Here is an 18,009-nt window from a genome sequence, read left to right as displayed (position 1 = left end):
TGCACATAGACAATGTCCAATTTACGTATAATACCTATGTGTAAGCGTTTTCGCTGACGTCTATTATCTATTCCTAAAAGTTGGCGGGAAATTTGAATGAGTTCTGTAGTTCTTAGTATTTACGCGGGGATTTAGTCGATATTTTTGGATTTTTTTTCTAGGTTTTAGTTCAAATCCAATGGCAAACCCAGCAGTTTCTATATTTGGTTAACTTTAGAATGTTAGATAAAGAAGATGGAATTTTTAATGTATATAAAAAGATTTTTATTCGTAAATAATTTATTGCATTTTTTCGCTTCCATTCCAATGTCAGTAACTTCCAAACAGCGATATCGAACTTGACAATTTTTGCACACAATGTCAATATTCGTAGCGCCGTTGTCGCCTTGAAATCGCGCGGTTGTATAACACGACATTGGAATCGCGTTTTGAAGTTACAGAGTACCGGTACTGTCTAAGTTCCAACTTGGTAATTTTTTTTTTTAATAAAACTAAATCCCCGCGCCTATCGAAATACCAATTCTAGTTCTATGCACGTGGCATATGTTAAAGTGTAAATAATATTATATTTAGATTCAAACGCACATTCCCTGTTAGACTTAATATGATTTGTAGTTTGCGAAGATTTAATTAAATAGTTGGGGTTAATAAAATATTTGGAAACTGAACAATGAAAAAAAATAGTTTGTTCTTTGGCCTTAATAATCAGCCTTATCTCAAACTCAAAATAACTTTATTCATATAGGTAACCAAGTACACTTATGAACGTCAACAGAAAAGATGTTAAATTAATTCTAATTTGATATTTACTACCAGTTCGCAAGTCAAGGGCGTAGGGCGGGCAAGAAGAACTGGCAAGAAACTCTCCGCCACTCTTTCTAATCGCCAAGTTTTGAGTCATACAAATTGTTTGAACTGGAGCAAATCAATCCCGAGGATTTGGATCATTTAAATTATTGTCAAATTTATAAAAAGCTTTATTAATTTACGTTTAACGGGAGTTTTCAATTTTTTCAGTAATAGCGGTATCACAACACTACCTGATAGCGGTTTAAATATTTCCCAACTATTTAGTGTAATCTGGAACAACTTTTGGCAACTCTAAAATGTTAATTATTTTATAAGTATCAAAAATATATAAAATAAAATTTCATATGTTTTCTCATTTACTCTTTGGATATTATATTTTTCATCTATGGAGATGCTGTTTATTCTGTGACCTTTTTGAGAGTTGTCAAAAGTAAAATAGTATATTTATTGGCTAGAACCGACGGTTCTCTTAAAGTTATAGACTGTGTATGGCGATACTTATTAATTTTGAAATAATATGTTGTATTTGAGTACTATATCTAAGACTCATAGACAAGACTTATGACTCCCGTACGCCAAAATGAGTTTTTGACATATGGGAGTGGTAGCGCATCAATCTTACCCTAAACCTTGTAAGGTTTATTTCTATATAACTGTTGTTTTTATTTTTTGGAAATATTAGCGCGTATGTTATGATAGATAGAAAATTTTGTTTTATTTGTGCAGGGGCTATCAAATGGCATGTTGGCAAATGTTATCAAAAGAAAAACCCTAAATCTTTTGGGTATCAGAGTACCGCTGCACTATGTATTATATAGCCAAAAGTCTGGGACGCGTGTACATATGTTTTTCGTCATTAAAAGAGGTAATTTATGACATCACACGCATGGATTAAAAATTGATTTTGAACTTTTAATTATTTTTTGTTCTAAACTTCGTTATTATTTAAATAAAAAGTTATATAATATTTTAGAAAAAAAAATAGTTTTTCTTTTGTCTATAAGGTCTCACATTGAACCACATTTATTTCACTTTTTTAATATTAAGTTTGTCAGGTGTCATAAATTTCCCCGCCTCTTAATATCATGCAATATGTAACCTGATCACCACATATCACAAAGAATCTCACAAATACTCATATATTGGGCTTGAATGAAATTATTTTTATTGCGTTTTGGATATGATACGTGTTCTAATGTTTATGGTTAAAATGGTTGTTGCCTCCTTAAAATGTAAACCCCTTCACAAAAACTCTAATTTTGTTTTAACATAATCCCTTATCTCTCTCATTTCGTCACAATTATTTTATAATTATTAAACAGTTAATTAACATTAATTTAGTTTTATGAGGGGGCGAAAAAGTTCCAGCAACTGCTTCAGAACTTTTATTAAAACGAAATAGTGCGAAGACGTTTTATATTTGACGGTACTTGCAAATTAATCATTCAACAAAAACTTTTAAAGATGTTTAACAATTTGAGATTTCATTAAATGAGTGAATGCATATCGTTTAATCGAAAGTGGTCTTGTTTTGAAATGAAAATTGAAAACATTAGAACACGTACCCACATATAAATGATAGATGCAGTGTGGCAGTGAAATTATTTTCTAGTCAAATCAATCTGTATATTTTATTAGTGCTTTATAATCTATAGAAGAGCTTTGCAAAAATACACTATTTTTAAGAGGTCGGGGTGAGTTATTTCAGTAATAATTTTCAGTTTTCCGGTTAATTATGTCATTATATTAATGATTATAGAATACGGTAGAGGTATTGAGAACTGTTCCATAAGACAAAGAAAAAGATGCCAAACCTAAATTACAAGTATTATTAAATTAATCATTTATGTGCTTCAAAAAAAAACACTTGGTTTAAAATTCTCACTACATTCATAATTGTTCGCCCCGAGCTTTTAAAACTGTCAATGTCAAAATGTAACCCAAAGTAATATTTACTAATCGTTCAGAATAATGTATGTAATAATTTTACGCGTAATTATTTGTATAAATGCCTTTATGATAATTGTACGGTAAAACATATTATATTTTGCATTGAAGAGAGTAATTTTTGTACTCGTTTAATTGTTAAGAAATTGTGCGGAAATCATTTCCTCTAGTCTGTGGTGTGTTTATACTCTGTGGTTGTTTACGATTTCATGATGCTTATTTAAAATATGTTTGTTTTGATTTGTTTGAGCGCATTATGGCTTTTGCTCGTTATTACATTCAATTGAGATCGTTTATTTATCGATCAATATTATATAAGCGTTATAAAATCTAAGTAAAGAAGAATATAAGAAATTTTTCTTTTTCGCGTATATATTTTTGACAAATTATATTTGTCTTTATTGTTTAAGAAATTGTGTTTTGCCAGTAACTATTTTGTATGTATTAGTAACATGAATATTTTGTATATAACCTCGTTATAGTTTAAAACGAAGCAGTAGAGTATAAACACAATCTGTCAAATATACTTAATATTACCTGTGTTCGTGATATAATTTGTAAAATACGCTGTAACTTCACTACGTTCGAAGCTGTAAATTGTATGAACTTCGCTGCGCTATATACCTACTGTACTGCTTAAGAGTCATTGGTTAATATTGAAATAAAATGAAAATCATCTTACATTGTTTTATTTCTTATACGTTATAACGTAAATTAATGTTATTCCTTCCCTCTCGGAAATACCAGAGATATTAAAAGACAATCATGACATCCTTATACGAATTCAAGAAATGTTTTACTTGAGGAATTTTGTAACGAACAAACGATTGACTTAGGAAAGTAAATCGTTCACCCATTCACATCACAAGTACTCCAACTGAGCCTTGTCGAAGAATTTCATTAGACATTTTCGAACAAGACGAACTAACCTAATGTTCTTCCGCATATCCAATCCGTAGTACAACAGCTGGAGACACCAGAAAAAGCACCAGGAGCGACGTATCCTAAGTATGTGCGCATGCGCAAAATATATTAATACACTCGTGAAATAAAGTTTTAGGATTCATTAGGAAATCCTAGAAATCTTCAGTTCTGTTTTGACTCTCGTAATCTTTCAGTTAAATATAAAACAGGAGTTTATGTATATTTAAAAAAACTATTGAGATTCTGTAAAGCTCTCTCACCTCTCGAAAGGTTCTTACAACGTAGTTAGAGTAAACGACAATAACACACTTACTCTATTGATAAATAAACGTCATTTCACATCATTTTGATCCAATTAAGTTAGGCTGAAGTTGTCAATAAAAAAACAAATGGGTTGTTTAATCAGTTCAGATATTAATGTAAAGAAATAAAAAACACATTGATTTTTAAATATATTTCAGTAATCAAAATATAATAATAGGCTTACATTAATAGTTACAAATCGTATTTCGTGGCGCAATCAGTAGAAATACATAAAAGGAGCACAAAACCTCGACAGATTTCGAGGTTTAGAAAAGAAATGTATGTAGCCAAAAAATAAAAAATATGTACAAGCCGAAATTACAATTCCAATACATATATTTTACATACAATGTCAGTGCACCTATTCACAATGTGGCATTTCTTATTTTTAGATTTTCATTCATAAATTAAAGTTTCCAAAAAGCTTTTCAGAGGGCAATAACAGCAAACTGTCAAACTTGACATCCGGCGACGTTGACAGCTGCTGTCATCGTGCCTCTCAACTATTCACTATAGTGTATTACATATATTGTGCATTTAACATCTTAAATTTAGATAAAAATTATAAATAAACTTTCCGTACATTTATTTCGTTATAATTCAATTCGACATACCTACATTATTATCTTTATAATGTCCTGTATTTTAAAAAATTGTGATACGTTTACAAAATATTACCAAATTATCCCACTAGTTTATTTACAATAGTCATCTCGGCTAAGTTTTATTTATATTTTTAGAAATATTTTAGGCAAGCATCGATAATTCTTATTCTACACGCGTGAGCTTTGAATTTGGGTTCGTCGTAAAAACATTTATTTAATAACATCACATAAAGCGACAGATTGGCGCCAAATGGAGAAGGATCCGGAACTACCTGCATTTAGTTAATTTGATGATCGGCTTCAATTACAATATAAATTACGGCCTCCCACTAGGTGGACAGATGGGTGGAGGGAATCCGTTGGATGCAAAGCGCGGGGAGCCTTCTCAACTTCTTGATGTCCATAAGTGGAGATCAAGAAGTTGAAACGACGACTACAAAATGATAAAATGAAAAATAGATGAGAGTGAAATTTTACGATGCGCGCGCACCGTGACAAAAAATTAACAGAATGAAGTTGGCTACGGCATAATTTAAAAACAACATTCGAATAATAATAGAATTTATGTTACACTTAATGTAAGAGAATAATAATAAATATTTATTTATTTAATTTTTCAAATGTAAACTGAACTTTATTGACTATAATGACTCCTTTTCCAGTCTTTGATTATTTAATTGTAATTAATTATTTGCCTTCAATCAAAAACTATTTTTTTATTAAAATGACCCTGCGACTCTGGATCGATATCGCTGCTTGGAAGACACAGAGTACTTAAAATGTTTTGCAAAAAATCCAAATTCAACGCTCGCCCAAACCATACAGTTGTTAAATAATAAAATGAGGAACTCGATTCTAGTTTGTATTTACATATCTTAAATATTTTATATCACAAATAAAATTTCGAACTATGAGCAATATATTTAATACTACTATTGGTCAGGAGTTATAATTAGCGAATAGTAAGCGTTGAGTAGAAAAAAAGGTTTCAGCAATTTTTAATCTATTTCTACCATGTTTGTAAGTTACTCTAAAAACTCAAGAATAACAAAACTGGGATTTTATTTGTACATATATAAAATTATAGCTGCCAATTTCTTTAGTAAAAAAAAACATGTAAATTTTATTTAAAAAAGTCATAAGTTGTGCCCTCGTTCTCTCTTTAACGACGTAAAAGGTATATTCCAAAAATTTGAAGGAAACAGTTAAACGAGTATTTTATCTCACTGTTTTTCTATTGACGAAAATGAGACGACGCTAGTTACAATTTGCGAAATATACCTCGTAAGAAAACAGGGTTTATTCTTATTATTAATCTATCTAACTTATATATAACATACAATTACGAAAGCGTGTCGAGACAGATTCAGACAATCTAACCAGTAGAATATAAAATTAAGTATTTATACATGTCAAAGAGAAAAACAAAATGACAATGCACCAAAAAATCCTTAAAATTCTCTTTTCAACATTGTATCTTCCAAAATGGATTTATATCCTACAAGTTACAAAATCTAATTGTCCATACTATTTTAATATCCCTCTTATTTTACTTCAAGGGATTTTGAGCTTAGCTAACCAATTATTAAAAATGGTTAAAAAAAATATGAATATTATTTCAGGTTTAATTAATGCAATAATTTTAAATAATTACAATTAATCACCACTGTAATAAGCAAACCGCATATATTTACATTTCTTTCGTACTTAGTAGGAGACACAGTTAACCAAATATTTTACAATCGTACCCATAATGTAGTGATTCTACCAGATGCCAAAAGTTGCAATTCCAGAAAATTATGGAAAATGCTGTTTTAAAGTATAATAATATAGTAATAGTAATACACTTAAATCAAACATTTAGTGAATCTCACTGAGAATAAATAACGCGAACCTTAGCTGCTAGCGCCAATAATGGCAACATTGAAAATTTCCCGCCAAAATTTATTTATCACAAAGCAACACTAATTTTAAATGCGCTAATTTTTTGATATAAACTTGGGCCTATATTTTAGTTCAAAATAACTATAAGTTGTTTTGTGAACATCTCACAGGTATTAAAAAAAAAAACGATTTCTAGAAAATGTATATTTAAATAAGTAGAAAGTATATTTTGAAATTCAAATTTTGCTCTAAGTTAAAAGTTAATACAAAAACATATTTGTTAAAGTAAACATTTACTTTGTATATGGGTAGTTCTTATATAAAAGGTTTTTTGTCTATGGAGGAGACGGCCAAGGAGAAAAGTTGGAGTTTTTCCATTATACATATATATTATGACTTTTGGCCCGTTTGTGTATCTACTCACGTAAGGGCAAGTTACTTAAAACATATTTTGTCACTTTTTAGAGGGCCAGGATAAATACATCAGGCAGGGTAGAGACATGAAGATCAGGGTAGATACGTATTTGACCAGGGGAGATAATTAAAAGCAATAAAACAAAGAATACAATTGAAATAATCAACTTTTATCAAAGATTGTTCTTGAAATTTATAATCAGGCAACATTTTTTATCGTATTTATTATTAATCAGACTAAATGCGCCGTTTTTAAGCGTTTATTTTCATGTCGACGGTTGTTGAATATTTTTTATTTGGTGCTTGCGATCTTTTGAAGTTATTATTTGTTCAATGTCAAATGGAGTCTCGTTTTCGGACTCTGAATCGGGGCCGTAAACGTCCTCGACTCGGAGACGAGATTTTTTTATTAGACGAGTATGTCATATTAGTAGGTGTCAACCAAGCTTAAAATGATCGCAATGTATATCTTCATTGCAAAATCAGCTTAAAGACTTCATTTTCAATGTTATCGGATCTTCAATGTTCCATGACACCTGATGGACGCGCAAAGTCCAGCAAAAGTCTTTATGTGTGTTTTACCACTAGCAAGCAAAGCGTCTTTGTCTAAATATCTTTGTCATTTATAACGAAATCATTAATGGTAGGACAGTTTTTCTGAATAGCATCTGACAAATCGCTCAGACATGCTATATCTTTGCGACTATCTACTAATAGGTCGGCTGATCTTTTGCAAACAGCACCGACACCATCTGGAACTACCTTACCGTGTCCAGCTTCATGGTAATTCCAGGTAAAGTCTCTAAGAGCTGGGTAAAATTATATTAAATGAGTGACAAAAAAATAAAACATGTATTTGTTGCAACATTGTGTTACGGGTCCATCGCTCCAAAAATGAAGGATCTCTACTTCTGGTGGCAAGCTGTTCAAAATTGGCTGTAAGTATACCCATATAGCTGGACATGGTAACAAAATCTGTGACATCGAACAATAGCATGTTGTCTTTACTTCACTTGATGCCTCTTCTTTCGTGTAACTTACTTAACTGACTTATCTGTTGACGTGCACCTCCAAAATGGAATGCTTGAATTTCTTCTGCGTATTTTGTTTAAAGTCACTAAGGTTCACGTGAATCACAGCTTCTCTTACTGTCAAATTTGTCTTATTAATTTTAAAAGCAGAATGTTGGTGGACTATATTCAGTTCATGGTGAAGAAAATACTCCAAGTTGTCTTCTAACTGTATAATCAAATTACGTAGATAAAATTGAATCACCTTTTTCAAATATTTAGTAACCTTTCTGGTCTTATGCGTTTTAGGATCAGTTATGTTGGTAGTCTTGGATTCCCACTTTCTGCAAAAATTTGCTTACTAATATCAAATTATTTGTATTGAAGTCCTTTATTTTTACAATGCATTCTCGCGATAGACACTGTTCGTTACACCTATTGCAACAAATTATTCCAAGAAGATTTTGATGGTTTGATATTGATGTAGCTTTGGCTTGGAATAGTGCCGTAAGAATCAGATCCACATTGGCGTGTGCAACACACAAACATTAAATAGGTGGCACAATTACTATGATACATATCTCCCCTGGTCAGTAAGTCTCTCCCCTGATAGTAATCTTACCAGGGGAAAGACGCCAGGGGAGAGACGTTTTCATAACATAATACATTATTTTGGTTTATACAAGAAAGTTTTCAATGAATAATAAAGCAAGCTTTGACTATAACAGTATTACTGAATTAGGACAGGAATTGCAAATAAATTAAATGATTATTATAACTTTTATTACTTACCAGTGGAGAGACACAATGACCTTACGAAACCGTTACATCGCACGGACGTGACACAAAAACTGGCAAATGGCGTCGATCTAACCGCTTCTGTGCTTAGTATTGCGAACTTCACGTTGTTAATTGTCAATGAGCGAGTTCGATAATGTGGCCATCTTATATTTTATATTGTAGCAGCGGTGCGAATATTGCCAGGGTAGATACACAAAAAAAGCGGGACAACAATTAACTTTTAAAAATTATTGAAAATAAGCAAATATTTTTCAATTTTTCATTAATAATATTTAAGTATATTTAATTAAGTTTGTGGTAAACATAGTTTGTTTTAGCAAATAATACAAATATTGTATGTATTGTATGCTTGTTAAGCTGAAACCGGTAAGGGGACAGGCCAGGGTAGAGACTTTTTTAGACTATATAACGAGTTTTACAAAAATATGCTTTAATGAGACATTTAATTATAATGTTATTTAATAAAGGACATTTAAAAGAAGTGATTCATTGCACAAAATAGCAACGTATAGATTAAAAAAACACTTTTAAATAGATTGCCACTATAGTTACCTCTTATAAGAGAATCACCCATGGGTAGTTCTTATATAAAAGGTTTTTTGTCTATGGAGGAGACGGCCAAGGAGAAAAGTTGGAGTTTTTCCATTATACATATATATTATGACTTTTGGCCCGTTTGTGTATCTACTCACGTAAGGGCAAGTTACTTAAAACATATTTTGTCACTTTTTAGAGGGCCAGGGTAAATACATCAGGCAGGGTAGAGACATGAAGATCAGGGTAGATACGTATTTGACCAGGGGAGATAATTAAAAGCAATAAAACAAAGAATACAATTGAAATAATCAACTTTTATCAAAGATTGTTCTTGAAATTTATAATCAGGCAACATTTTTTATCGTATTTATTATTAATCAGACTAAATGCGCCGTTTTTAAGCGTTTATTTTCATGTCGACGGTTGTTGAATATTTTTTATTTGGTGCTTGCGATCTTTTGAAGTTATTATTTGTTCAATGTCAAATGGAGTCTCGTTTTCGGACTCTGAATCGGGGCCGTAAACGTCCTCGACTCGGAGACGAGATTTTTTTATTAGACGAGTATGTCATATTAGTAGGTGTCAACCAAGCTTAAAATGATCGCAATGTATATCTTCATTGCAAAATCAGCTTAAAGACTTCATTTTCAATGTTATCGGATCTTCAATGTTCCATGACACCTGATGGACGCGCAAAGTCCAGCAAAAGTCTTTATGTGTGTTTTACCACTAGCAAGCAAAGCGTCTTTGTCTAAATATCTTTGTCATTTATAACGAAATCATTAATGGTAGGACAGTTTTTCTGAATAGCATCTGACAAATCGCTCAGACATGCTATATCTTTGCGACTATCTACTAATAGGTCGGCTGATCTTTTGCAAACAGCACCGACACCATCTGGAACTACCTTACCGTGTCCAGCTTCATGGTAATTCCAGGTAAAGTCTCTAAGAGCTGGGTAAAATTATATTAAATGAGTGACAAAAAAATAAAACATGTATTTGTTGCAACATTGTGTTACGGGTCCATCGCTCCAAAAATGAAGGATCTCTACTTCTGGTGGCAAGCTGTTCAAAATTGGCTGTAAGTATACCCATATAGCTGGACATGGTAACAAAATCTGTGACATCGAACAATAGCATGTTGTCTTTACTTCACCTGATGCCTCTTCTTTCGTGTAACTTACTTAACTGACTTATCTGTTGACGTGCACCTCCAAAATGGAATGCTTGAATTTCTTCTGCGTATTTTGTTTAAAGTCACTAAGGTTCACGTGAATCACAGCTTCTCTTACTGTCAAATTTGTCTTATTAATTTTAAAAGCAGAATGTTGGTGGACTATATTCAGTTCATGGTGAAGAAAATACTCCAAGTTGTCTTCTAACTGTATAATCAAATTACGTAGATAAAATTGAATCACCTTTTTCAAATATTTAGTAACCTTTCTGGTCTTATGCGTTTTAGGATCAGTTATGTTGGTAGTCTTGGATTCCCACTTTCTGCAAAAATTTGCTTACTAATATCAAATTATTTGTATTGAAGTCCTTTATTTTTACAATGCATTCTCGCGATAGACACTGTTCGTTACACCTATTGCAACAAATTATTCCAAGAAGATTTTGATGGTTTGATATTGATGTAGCTTTGGCTTGGAATAGTGCCGTAAGAATCAGATCCACATTGGCGTGTGCAACACACAAACATTAAATAGGTGGCACAATTACTATGATACATATCTCCCCTGGTCAGTAAGTCTCTCCCCTGATAGTAATCTTACCAGGGGAAAGACGCCAGGGGAGAGACGTTTTCATAACATAATACATTATTTTGGTTTATACAAGAAAGTTTTCAATGAATAATAAAGCAAGCTTTGACTATAACAGTATTACTGAATTAGGACAGGAATTGCAAATAAATTAAATGATTATTATAACTTTTATTACTTACCAGTGGAGAGACACAATGACCTTACGAAACCGTTACATCGCACGGACGTGACACAAAAACTGGCAAATGGCGTCGATCTAACCGCTTCTGTGCTTAGTATTGCGAACTTCACGTTGTTAATTGTCAATGAGCGAGTTCGATAATGTGGCCATCTTATATTTTATATTGTAGCAGCGGTGCGAATATTGCCAGGGTAGATACACAAAAAAAGCGGGACAACAATTAACTTTTAAAAATTATTGAAAATAAGCAAATATTTTTCAATTTTTCATTAATAATATTTAAGTATATTTAATTAAGTTTGTGGTAAACATAGTTTGTTTTAGCAAATAATACAAATATTGTATGTATTGTATGCTTGTTAAGCTGAAACCGGTAAGGGGACAGGCCAGGGTAGAGACTTTTTTAGACTATATAACGAGTTTTACAAAAATATGCTTTAATGAGACATTTAATTATAATGTTATTTAATAAAGGACATTTAAAAGAAGTGATTCATTGCACAAAATAGCAACGTATAGATTAAAAAAACACTTTTAAATAGATTGCCACTATAGTTACCTCTTATAAGAGAATCACCCATATAACTAAGAAGCTATTATTATCATCAAATAATAAAGTGATAATATATCAAATCTGATTTTAATTGAAATAAAATATAGGCCAAGTTGAATGACAAGTCATATCTAGATATCGCCAGTGTATCACCTGAGAGCTGTCAGGGAAAGGGCAAATATCAAAATGGCCGCCGGCGCCATTTTGAAAGCCAAGCTATTGTATTTGCTGCTCTGCTCGCATGTACCTGAAATTATTAGTAGGAAAGAATATTACAGACACATTTTGACTGGGAATGAAACATTTGTTTTATCAGGAGTCAAACTCAGGAACTCCGGGATAATCGCCATGTACTTTAAGGCAGGAAGGCCAAATTTACTCAAAATGCTTTCATTATAAAACGTTCAATTCTTGTCAATTAATAAACCATTTAAAAATGGAAATCAAATACAAGTTTATTAAGTATACTCTGATTTATAATTCCGTAGACTTCTGACAGCCATCATTTTTTGACATGTCAGAGATGGCAAACCTTTTTGGCCAGGCACATCTTTAAAGTATAAAATAAAATAATAAAAGTTAATTCGATATATTGTTCGTGATATTGAAATATTTGTTATTTTTGTATTAGGTCACATGAGTAAGTAAATATTTAGATTTACCTTTTTGTCGGTAAAACATTAAAAATACGTAGCATTTTTTTTATTGCCGTCAAATAAGTCAAATTTGTCCCTTTATCGGTGGAGAACTTTTTAGTAGCAACACTTATGAAATGTCAGAATTCTACGGAATAAAAAATAAGAGTATATTCGTATTGTTTTTTTTACATCGTATATTTATCGGGTTTTTGTCAAATATTTGTGGTACAAAAAGAGAAATAAAAATAAAATCTTTACTCACCATTAGAAGTGAGGTTGTAGGCTTTATCACCATGTCGTCCGGGAATGGCTCGTCTGTCACACGACACGCTCACGGCGCTAAGAGACACTGATTCACTTCCGCGGGTCTCTGAATTAAAAATGAAATGGATTATTAGAACAATCCAAGTGTTTGGCAATGCTTGCACAAGAGGGAAATAAGAGAAAAAAAATCATAAAAAAGTGTATGTGTAGACTTATTTATTGTAAACATTGATATAAGCATTATGTTTGTGCACGCTGTCCATAGCGTTACTATCGAGTACACACATTAGTTGCAAAATTCCTATTTATTTTTTATGTGTGGCCTTATTGGCGCAGCTATTAATAAATAAATAATAAATAGCTCGATTACGATTCGATCTGGTTTGAAGCAGTATAGAATTTAAATCAAGGAACAACGAAACTAAACTGAAACATACAGCTTTCGAGTAATACGTTCGTATACATTATATGTATTCGATCACATGCAATAAATTACTTTTTATTACTAAAAAATAAATGAATATTTATTTATTACCATTGGCAGGTCTGGTGGTATACATGAAGCAGAATGTCCTGGGATGAGAGGAAGAGCGGGAGACGGGAGCAGCCACCAGGAAGCCCCGCCCGTTCTCTTGCCAGCTGCCGTAGCACGTGTATACTGCAAGGAGATTTATTTACTATTGGGATATTATTCAACAATTTAATATTTATTATTATTAACAACTTATACGAAAATTGTATAAGGATTTTGCCTTTGATTATACTCTGTAGAATTCTGACATTTCATAAGTGTTGCTACTAAAAAAGTTCTCCACCGAAAAAGGGACAAATTTGACACATTTGAAGGCAATAAATAAAAATGCTACGTATTTTTTATGTTTTACCTACAAAAACGTAAATCTTATATTTACTTACTCAAGTGACCTAATACAAAAATAACAAATAATTCAATATCACGAACAATATATAGAATTAACTTTAATTTATTTATTTAATTCTTTGGCTGGCATCACTGCCTACCAATGCCAGGGTTAGTAAACCTTTAAAAAAATAGAATTGTATCTTTACTTGTGCGTTTTTTACTGTTTGTGATGAAAAGGGACGTAATTATCAGTCGCCGTAAAACTACTTTTAATGTTTGCTCAACATACTTAATAAAATGGACATATTCACTAACAAATAAAATGTTTGTAATCTCTGACATGTCATAAAATGATAGCTGTCAGAATTCTACGGAATTAAAAATCAGAGTATAGATTTTTAGTTTTTGAATAAAAAGTAAAATCCACTTTATTATGAAAAGCATTATTTTATTAAGGCGTTAATACTTACCAGTACTACTACAAGAGGACTTAAACTCAATCGTATCCTGTCCAGCGCCACACCCAATGCTGGCACTGTCGTAATCCCCTGACACACATTCAGACATTTCACTACTTTCTGAATCTGGGTCACCTAGAATATTAAAAAAACTTAGACTATATTATGCTCCTGATTTGTTGTTCTAGACAGCTAATAAAGGTAACAACGTAGGTTTACATGAGAGTGAACAGGACGAAACATAGTTTTTGTCTCTATTTGCGTTTTTGTTTGCCACCACTGTGTGATGGCAGACAAGTTGTTGTATTATACTGTTGTAGGTTATATTGTAGTACAAGTGAAAATTTAGAATTTATAGTGAATTATTGTAAAAAACCCAGTTTCTTTATGCGTAGTAAAATAGTAATTCTTTAAATAATTGATTTCTACTAAATAAATAGTCAAATTTAACGACACACATTTCGTATAGAACTTTACAAAGCAAAGAACGTAATCAATGCAATAACTAATCGTAATGCTTTTGATTGCATTCATGTTAATTATGCTTAAAAAGAGTTCTTACCAATTTGTTGTCTGCGCCTGCGACGATCGGCGAGCGAGTTCACGATCGAGTATCGGCCGAGAATAGGACACCGCATTGGTGTTAGTGAAGTCGCTGGAAAACACAATTTTGACATTAACATTTAATAAATTTACAATAGGTACTGGTTTTTCTTTATACGAAAACCGTAAAGTGCTCGATAAAGAGGTACATAAATCTTACTTATAAGCGTTATATACGACGGTTGAGTATTCTCTGCGCAGGCGTCTTGAGGCGACTCCCAAAGATTTGTTCCTTGTTGCAACTCCAACACGTTGCCCTCACGACGATAGAACTTGAGGCAAATGTGACCGGATTCACTGAAAGTAGTTAAAGAGGTAAGAAACCAAGAAATAACTCTGTAAAAATAAACTTCAGTGCTTTTTCTTTGAGTCTACACAGCATTAGACAACTAATTCTCAATACGTACCATCCCCTAGTTACGTGTGCGACCAGTTTTATATGTTTCTTGTCTTTCTGCTCCAAAATCGAATGACATACCAATCGCTTCTCTTCGAATGAACCGTCCGAGTTCATTATCTGAAAAAAAAAAACAAATGTACTGTGGCACATTGAACAAGGCAACACTATTCTTAATTGCTCTATGTATTTTTAATCTTTGTTTGTCAATTTTGTACAATTAAATCGTAGACAAGCAATTAATTTTATTAATTTTCTCATACATCTCGGGATCTTAATATAGAGGACGTCGCCACAACAATCAAAGGACTGCTGGAACCCACGAACAAAGGCCCCACCATCACTTGAATGTCAAGGCTATGTTAGTCTTAAGTGTTTAGTGGTAAATGAATAACAAATAGTACACTAGAACAGAATGTCTTCCCCTTAATAGAGACTGTAAGTAGTGTTGGGCACTTTCTTAAGTTAAATATCCTTTTTAGTAAATTAGGTTAGTTTTTAATTACTTATTAGTATTAAGTTAAGCTAGATCGTAATGTCAAGTTATGTCTTTGATGCAAAGACGACAAAATAATTTAAAAAAATGACAAACAAGTGAACAATAAATAAGATAGTTTTCTGTCCTACGTCCGATAATATTTTTTGGCATTAATCGAACTGCGACCCATTTTCAACAAGCCAACGTAACAAAAGTCTCACCTTGAGAGTTGCATTCTTGGTAGTAAAGTGGTACTGATGGGTGTGGTCGAGACTGAACCACTTGTGGTGCTCCACTATCCATCCGGGGAAATGACAGCGGTTGTGCTCATCATCACCTGTAAATAAATTATTAAACATTTTAAAGTTTTACAAATACACCATCACATAAAATATGTTTTTTTATATATAATTGATGAAAGCTTAGTGAAATCAATAAATTTTTTTTTTTTTTTTTTTTTTTTTTTTGTTAATAATCATACAATCAGTCTTTGCGACTATAAGTAGATACGTTGAGAGCTTTTTGACGTGTTAGGCGCTTCTCCCAGCGGAGCCTGCCTATTCTTATTTAAACTCAGTCTGTTGGGTTGTGCTGATCAAAAATGTCTCGCCGCTTTTTTAGTCGTCGAGTAGTTTCTGGTATAGTTAGCTGTCCTGCTAGCTGATTGGGGTGCTTTTGAAGTCTTAGTTTGTAGTTATACCCATGTGTGATTATTTCCTCTTTTACCATGGGCATATTAAGAAATTCATGGACTTCTGTAGTTTTGAGAAACCATGGGGTGTTTGATATTTGCTTGAGTATGTAATTTTGAGCTCTTTGTATTATTATTATATTTGAGGCACTAGCAGATCCCCAAAGCTGTATTCCGTATGTCCATATGGGTTTGAGAATGGTTTTGTACAAGAGCAACTTATTGTCAGTGGATAGTTTTGAATTTCGTCCCATTAGCCAGTAAAGACCCTTGTATTTGTGGTTAATTTCGTCTCGCTTTGTTTGAATATGTTTTTTCCAGGTGAGTCTGCGGTCTAAATGCATTCCTAAATATTTGACTGTGTTTTGATGTGGTAATTGGGTGCCATTTAGAGTGACAGGGGGGCAGTCTTCCTTTCGGAGCGTGAAAGTGACGTGCACCGATTTGGACACACTAACTGCAATTCTCCATTTGGCCAACCAGTCTTCTACCTTATTTAAGCCATTTTGTAGAATTTTAGAGGCTAGAATGGGACTTCTGTTGGAGGTAAGTAGAGCCGTGTCATCAGCGAAGGTGGCGATAGTAATCTCTGGGCTCTGTGGTAGGTCGTATGTATACAGTGTGTACAGGACGGGTCCGAGGACTGAGCCCTGTGGCACACCTGCGCAAATTTCGTAAAAACCGGATGTGCTGGCACCTTCTTTAACTTGGAATAGTCTGTTAGACAGGTATGATTGTAGAATCCTATAGAATGTGTGTGGCAATAAGGATTTTATTTTAAACAAAAGACCCTTATGCCACACTTTGTCAAAGGCTTGTTGTACGTCTAGAAATGCAGATGAGCAGTATTCTCTCCTCTCGAGGGAGTTTCTTATTTTTCTACATACTCTGTGGACTTGTTCTGTTGTGGCATGTTCTTGCCTAAAGCCAAACTGATGGTCTGGTATGATATGCTTTTCTTTTATTATGTCCAGCATTCTGTGTAGTAGCGATTTTTCAAATAATTTGGACATTATAGGCAGCAGACTAATGGGTCTATATGAAGTTATTTCGTGAATCGGTTTTCCAGGTTTGTGGATCATAGTAACTTGTGATACCTTCCATAAGTCTGGGTAGTACCCAGCTCTTAGGATTGCAGAAATCAATAAATAAGTATTTTAATTTTTAACTAATAATTAATTATATGGAACTATACAGTAACCAGTATAACGCGGTAGACCCGGACCGCGGTATACGAAGTCGCGTTGTAGGAGTATTCTCGTAAAAACGTTTTATTGTTTATTTTTTATTTAGTTTAATTTTATAACACCACAAGTTATAGGAAAACGTGTTATAGGGGTACCGCGTTGTAGATAACTGTATTTCTAAAGCCGTATATTAAATGTATTTATTCATTAACGCCCACAAACTGATATTAAAGTAGTTTGCTAGTAATTCCAACTTTGCAATGTCTAATAACGTAAAATATTCTTCAAATCTATATATATTATTTCACATAGATTCATTCGTATATGGGTTTACACATACTTGTAGTTAGTTTCATAGTTCTGCTGCCATCTGTCGGTGAGGACAAGCCATTGCAGGTAGCATCACCCGATTGAGCTATGATGTAGGAAGTACTCTTGTCACCATGGAGGCCCTTGTAGATGAAGCATCTGGAATATATTTTTTTATTTTAGATCACAATCCGAAGAAGAAAATGAATGGATAAAAGAAGTTATAAAATATAAGTCTCTAGATAACGATAAGATGTTTCAAATCCAAGGATGGAAGATGGAGAGTAGGAGAAGATATGGACGGACTCATCATCTATTAAATTAAAATAATGGTGCAAATTGGATTTTTTTATATTCTCTACGTTAAAGCTTTTTGCTTTCCATT

The 18,009-nt window shown here is 32.7% G+C and overlaps 1 protein-coding gene across 1 annotated transcript in view; it reads right to left on the bottom strand.

The window, feature by feature from the left end:
- Positions 1–11,769: 11,769 nt before the first annotated feature.
- Positions 11,770–18,009, bottom strand: part of LOC125055053 — a 124,377-nt gene continuing 118,137 nt past the window's right edge. Inside the window, exons 8-16 of the mRNA XM_047657259.1 lie at positions 17,656–17,783; positions 15,659–15,774; positions 14,970–15,079; positions 14,723–14,859; positions 14,522–14,614; positions 13,972–14,094; positions 13,175–13,297; positions 12,638–12,745; positions 11,770–11,984 (exon numbers count right to left, since the gene is read on the bottom strand). Of these exons, the coding sequence (XP_047513215.1) occupies positions 11,887–11,984; positions 12,638–12,745; positions 13,175–13,297; positions 13,972–14,094; positions 14,522–14,614; positions 14,723–14,859; positions 14,970–15,079; positions 15,659–15,774; positions 17,656–17,783 (1,036 nt within the window). The 3' untranslated portion in view covers positions 11,770–11,886. The remainder of the gene's footprint in view (positions 11,985–12,637; positions 12,746–13,174; positions 13,298–13,971; positions 14,095–14,521; positions 14,615–14,722; positions 14,860–14,969; positions 15,080–15,658; positions 15,775–17,655; positions 17,784–18,009) is intronic.

The sequence above is a fragment of the Pieris napi genome, chromosome 13 (assembly GCF_905475465.1).
Source record: "Pieris napi chromosome 13, ilPieNapi1.2, whole genome shotgun sequence".
NCBI lineage: Eukaryota > Metazoa > Arthropoda > Insecta > Lepidoptera > Pieridae > Pieris > Pieris napi.
This window is presented reverse-complemented; position numbering and strand designations above follow the sequence as displayed.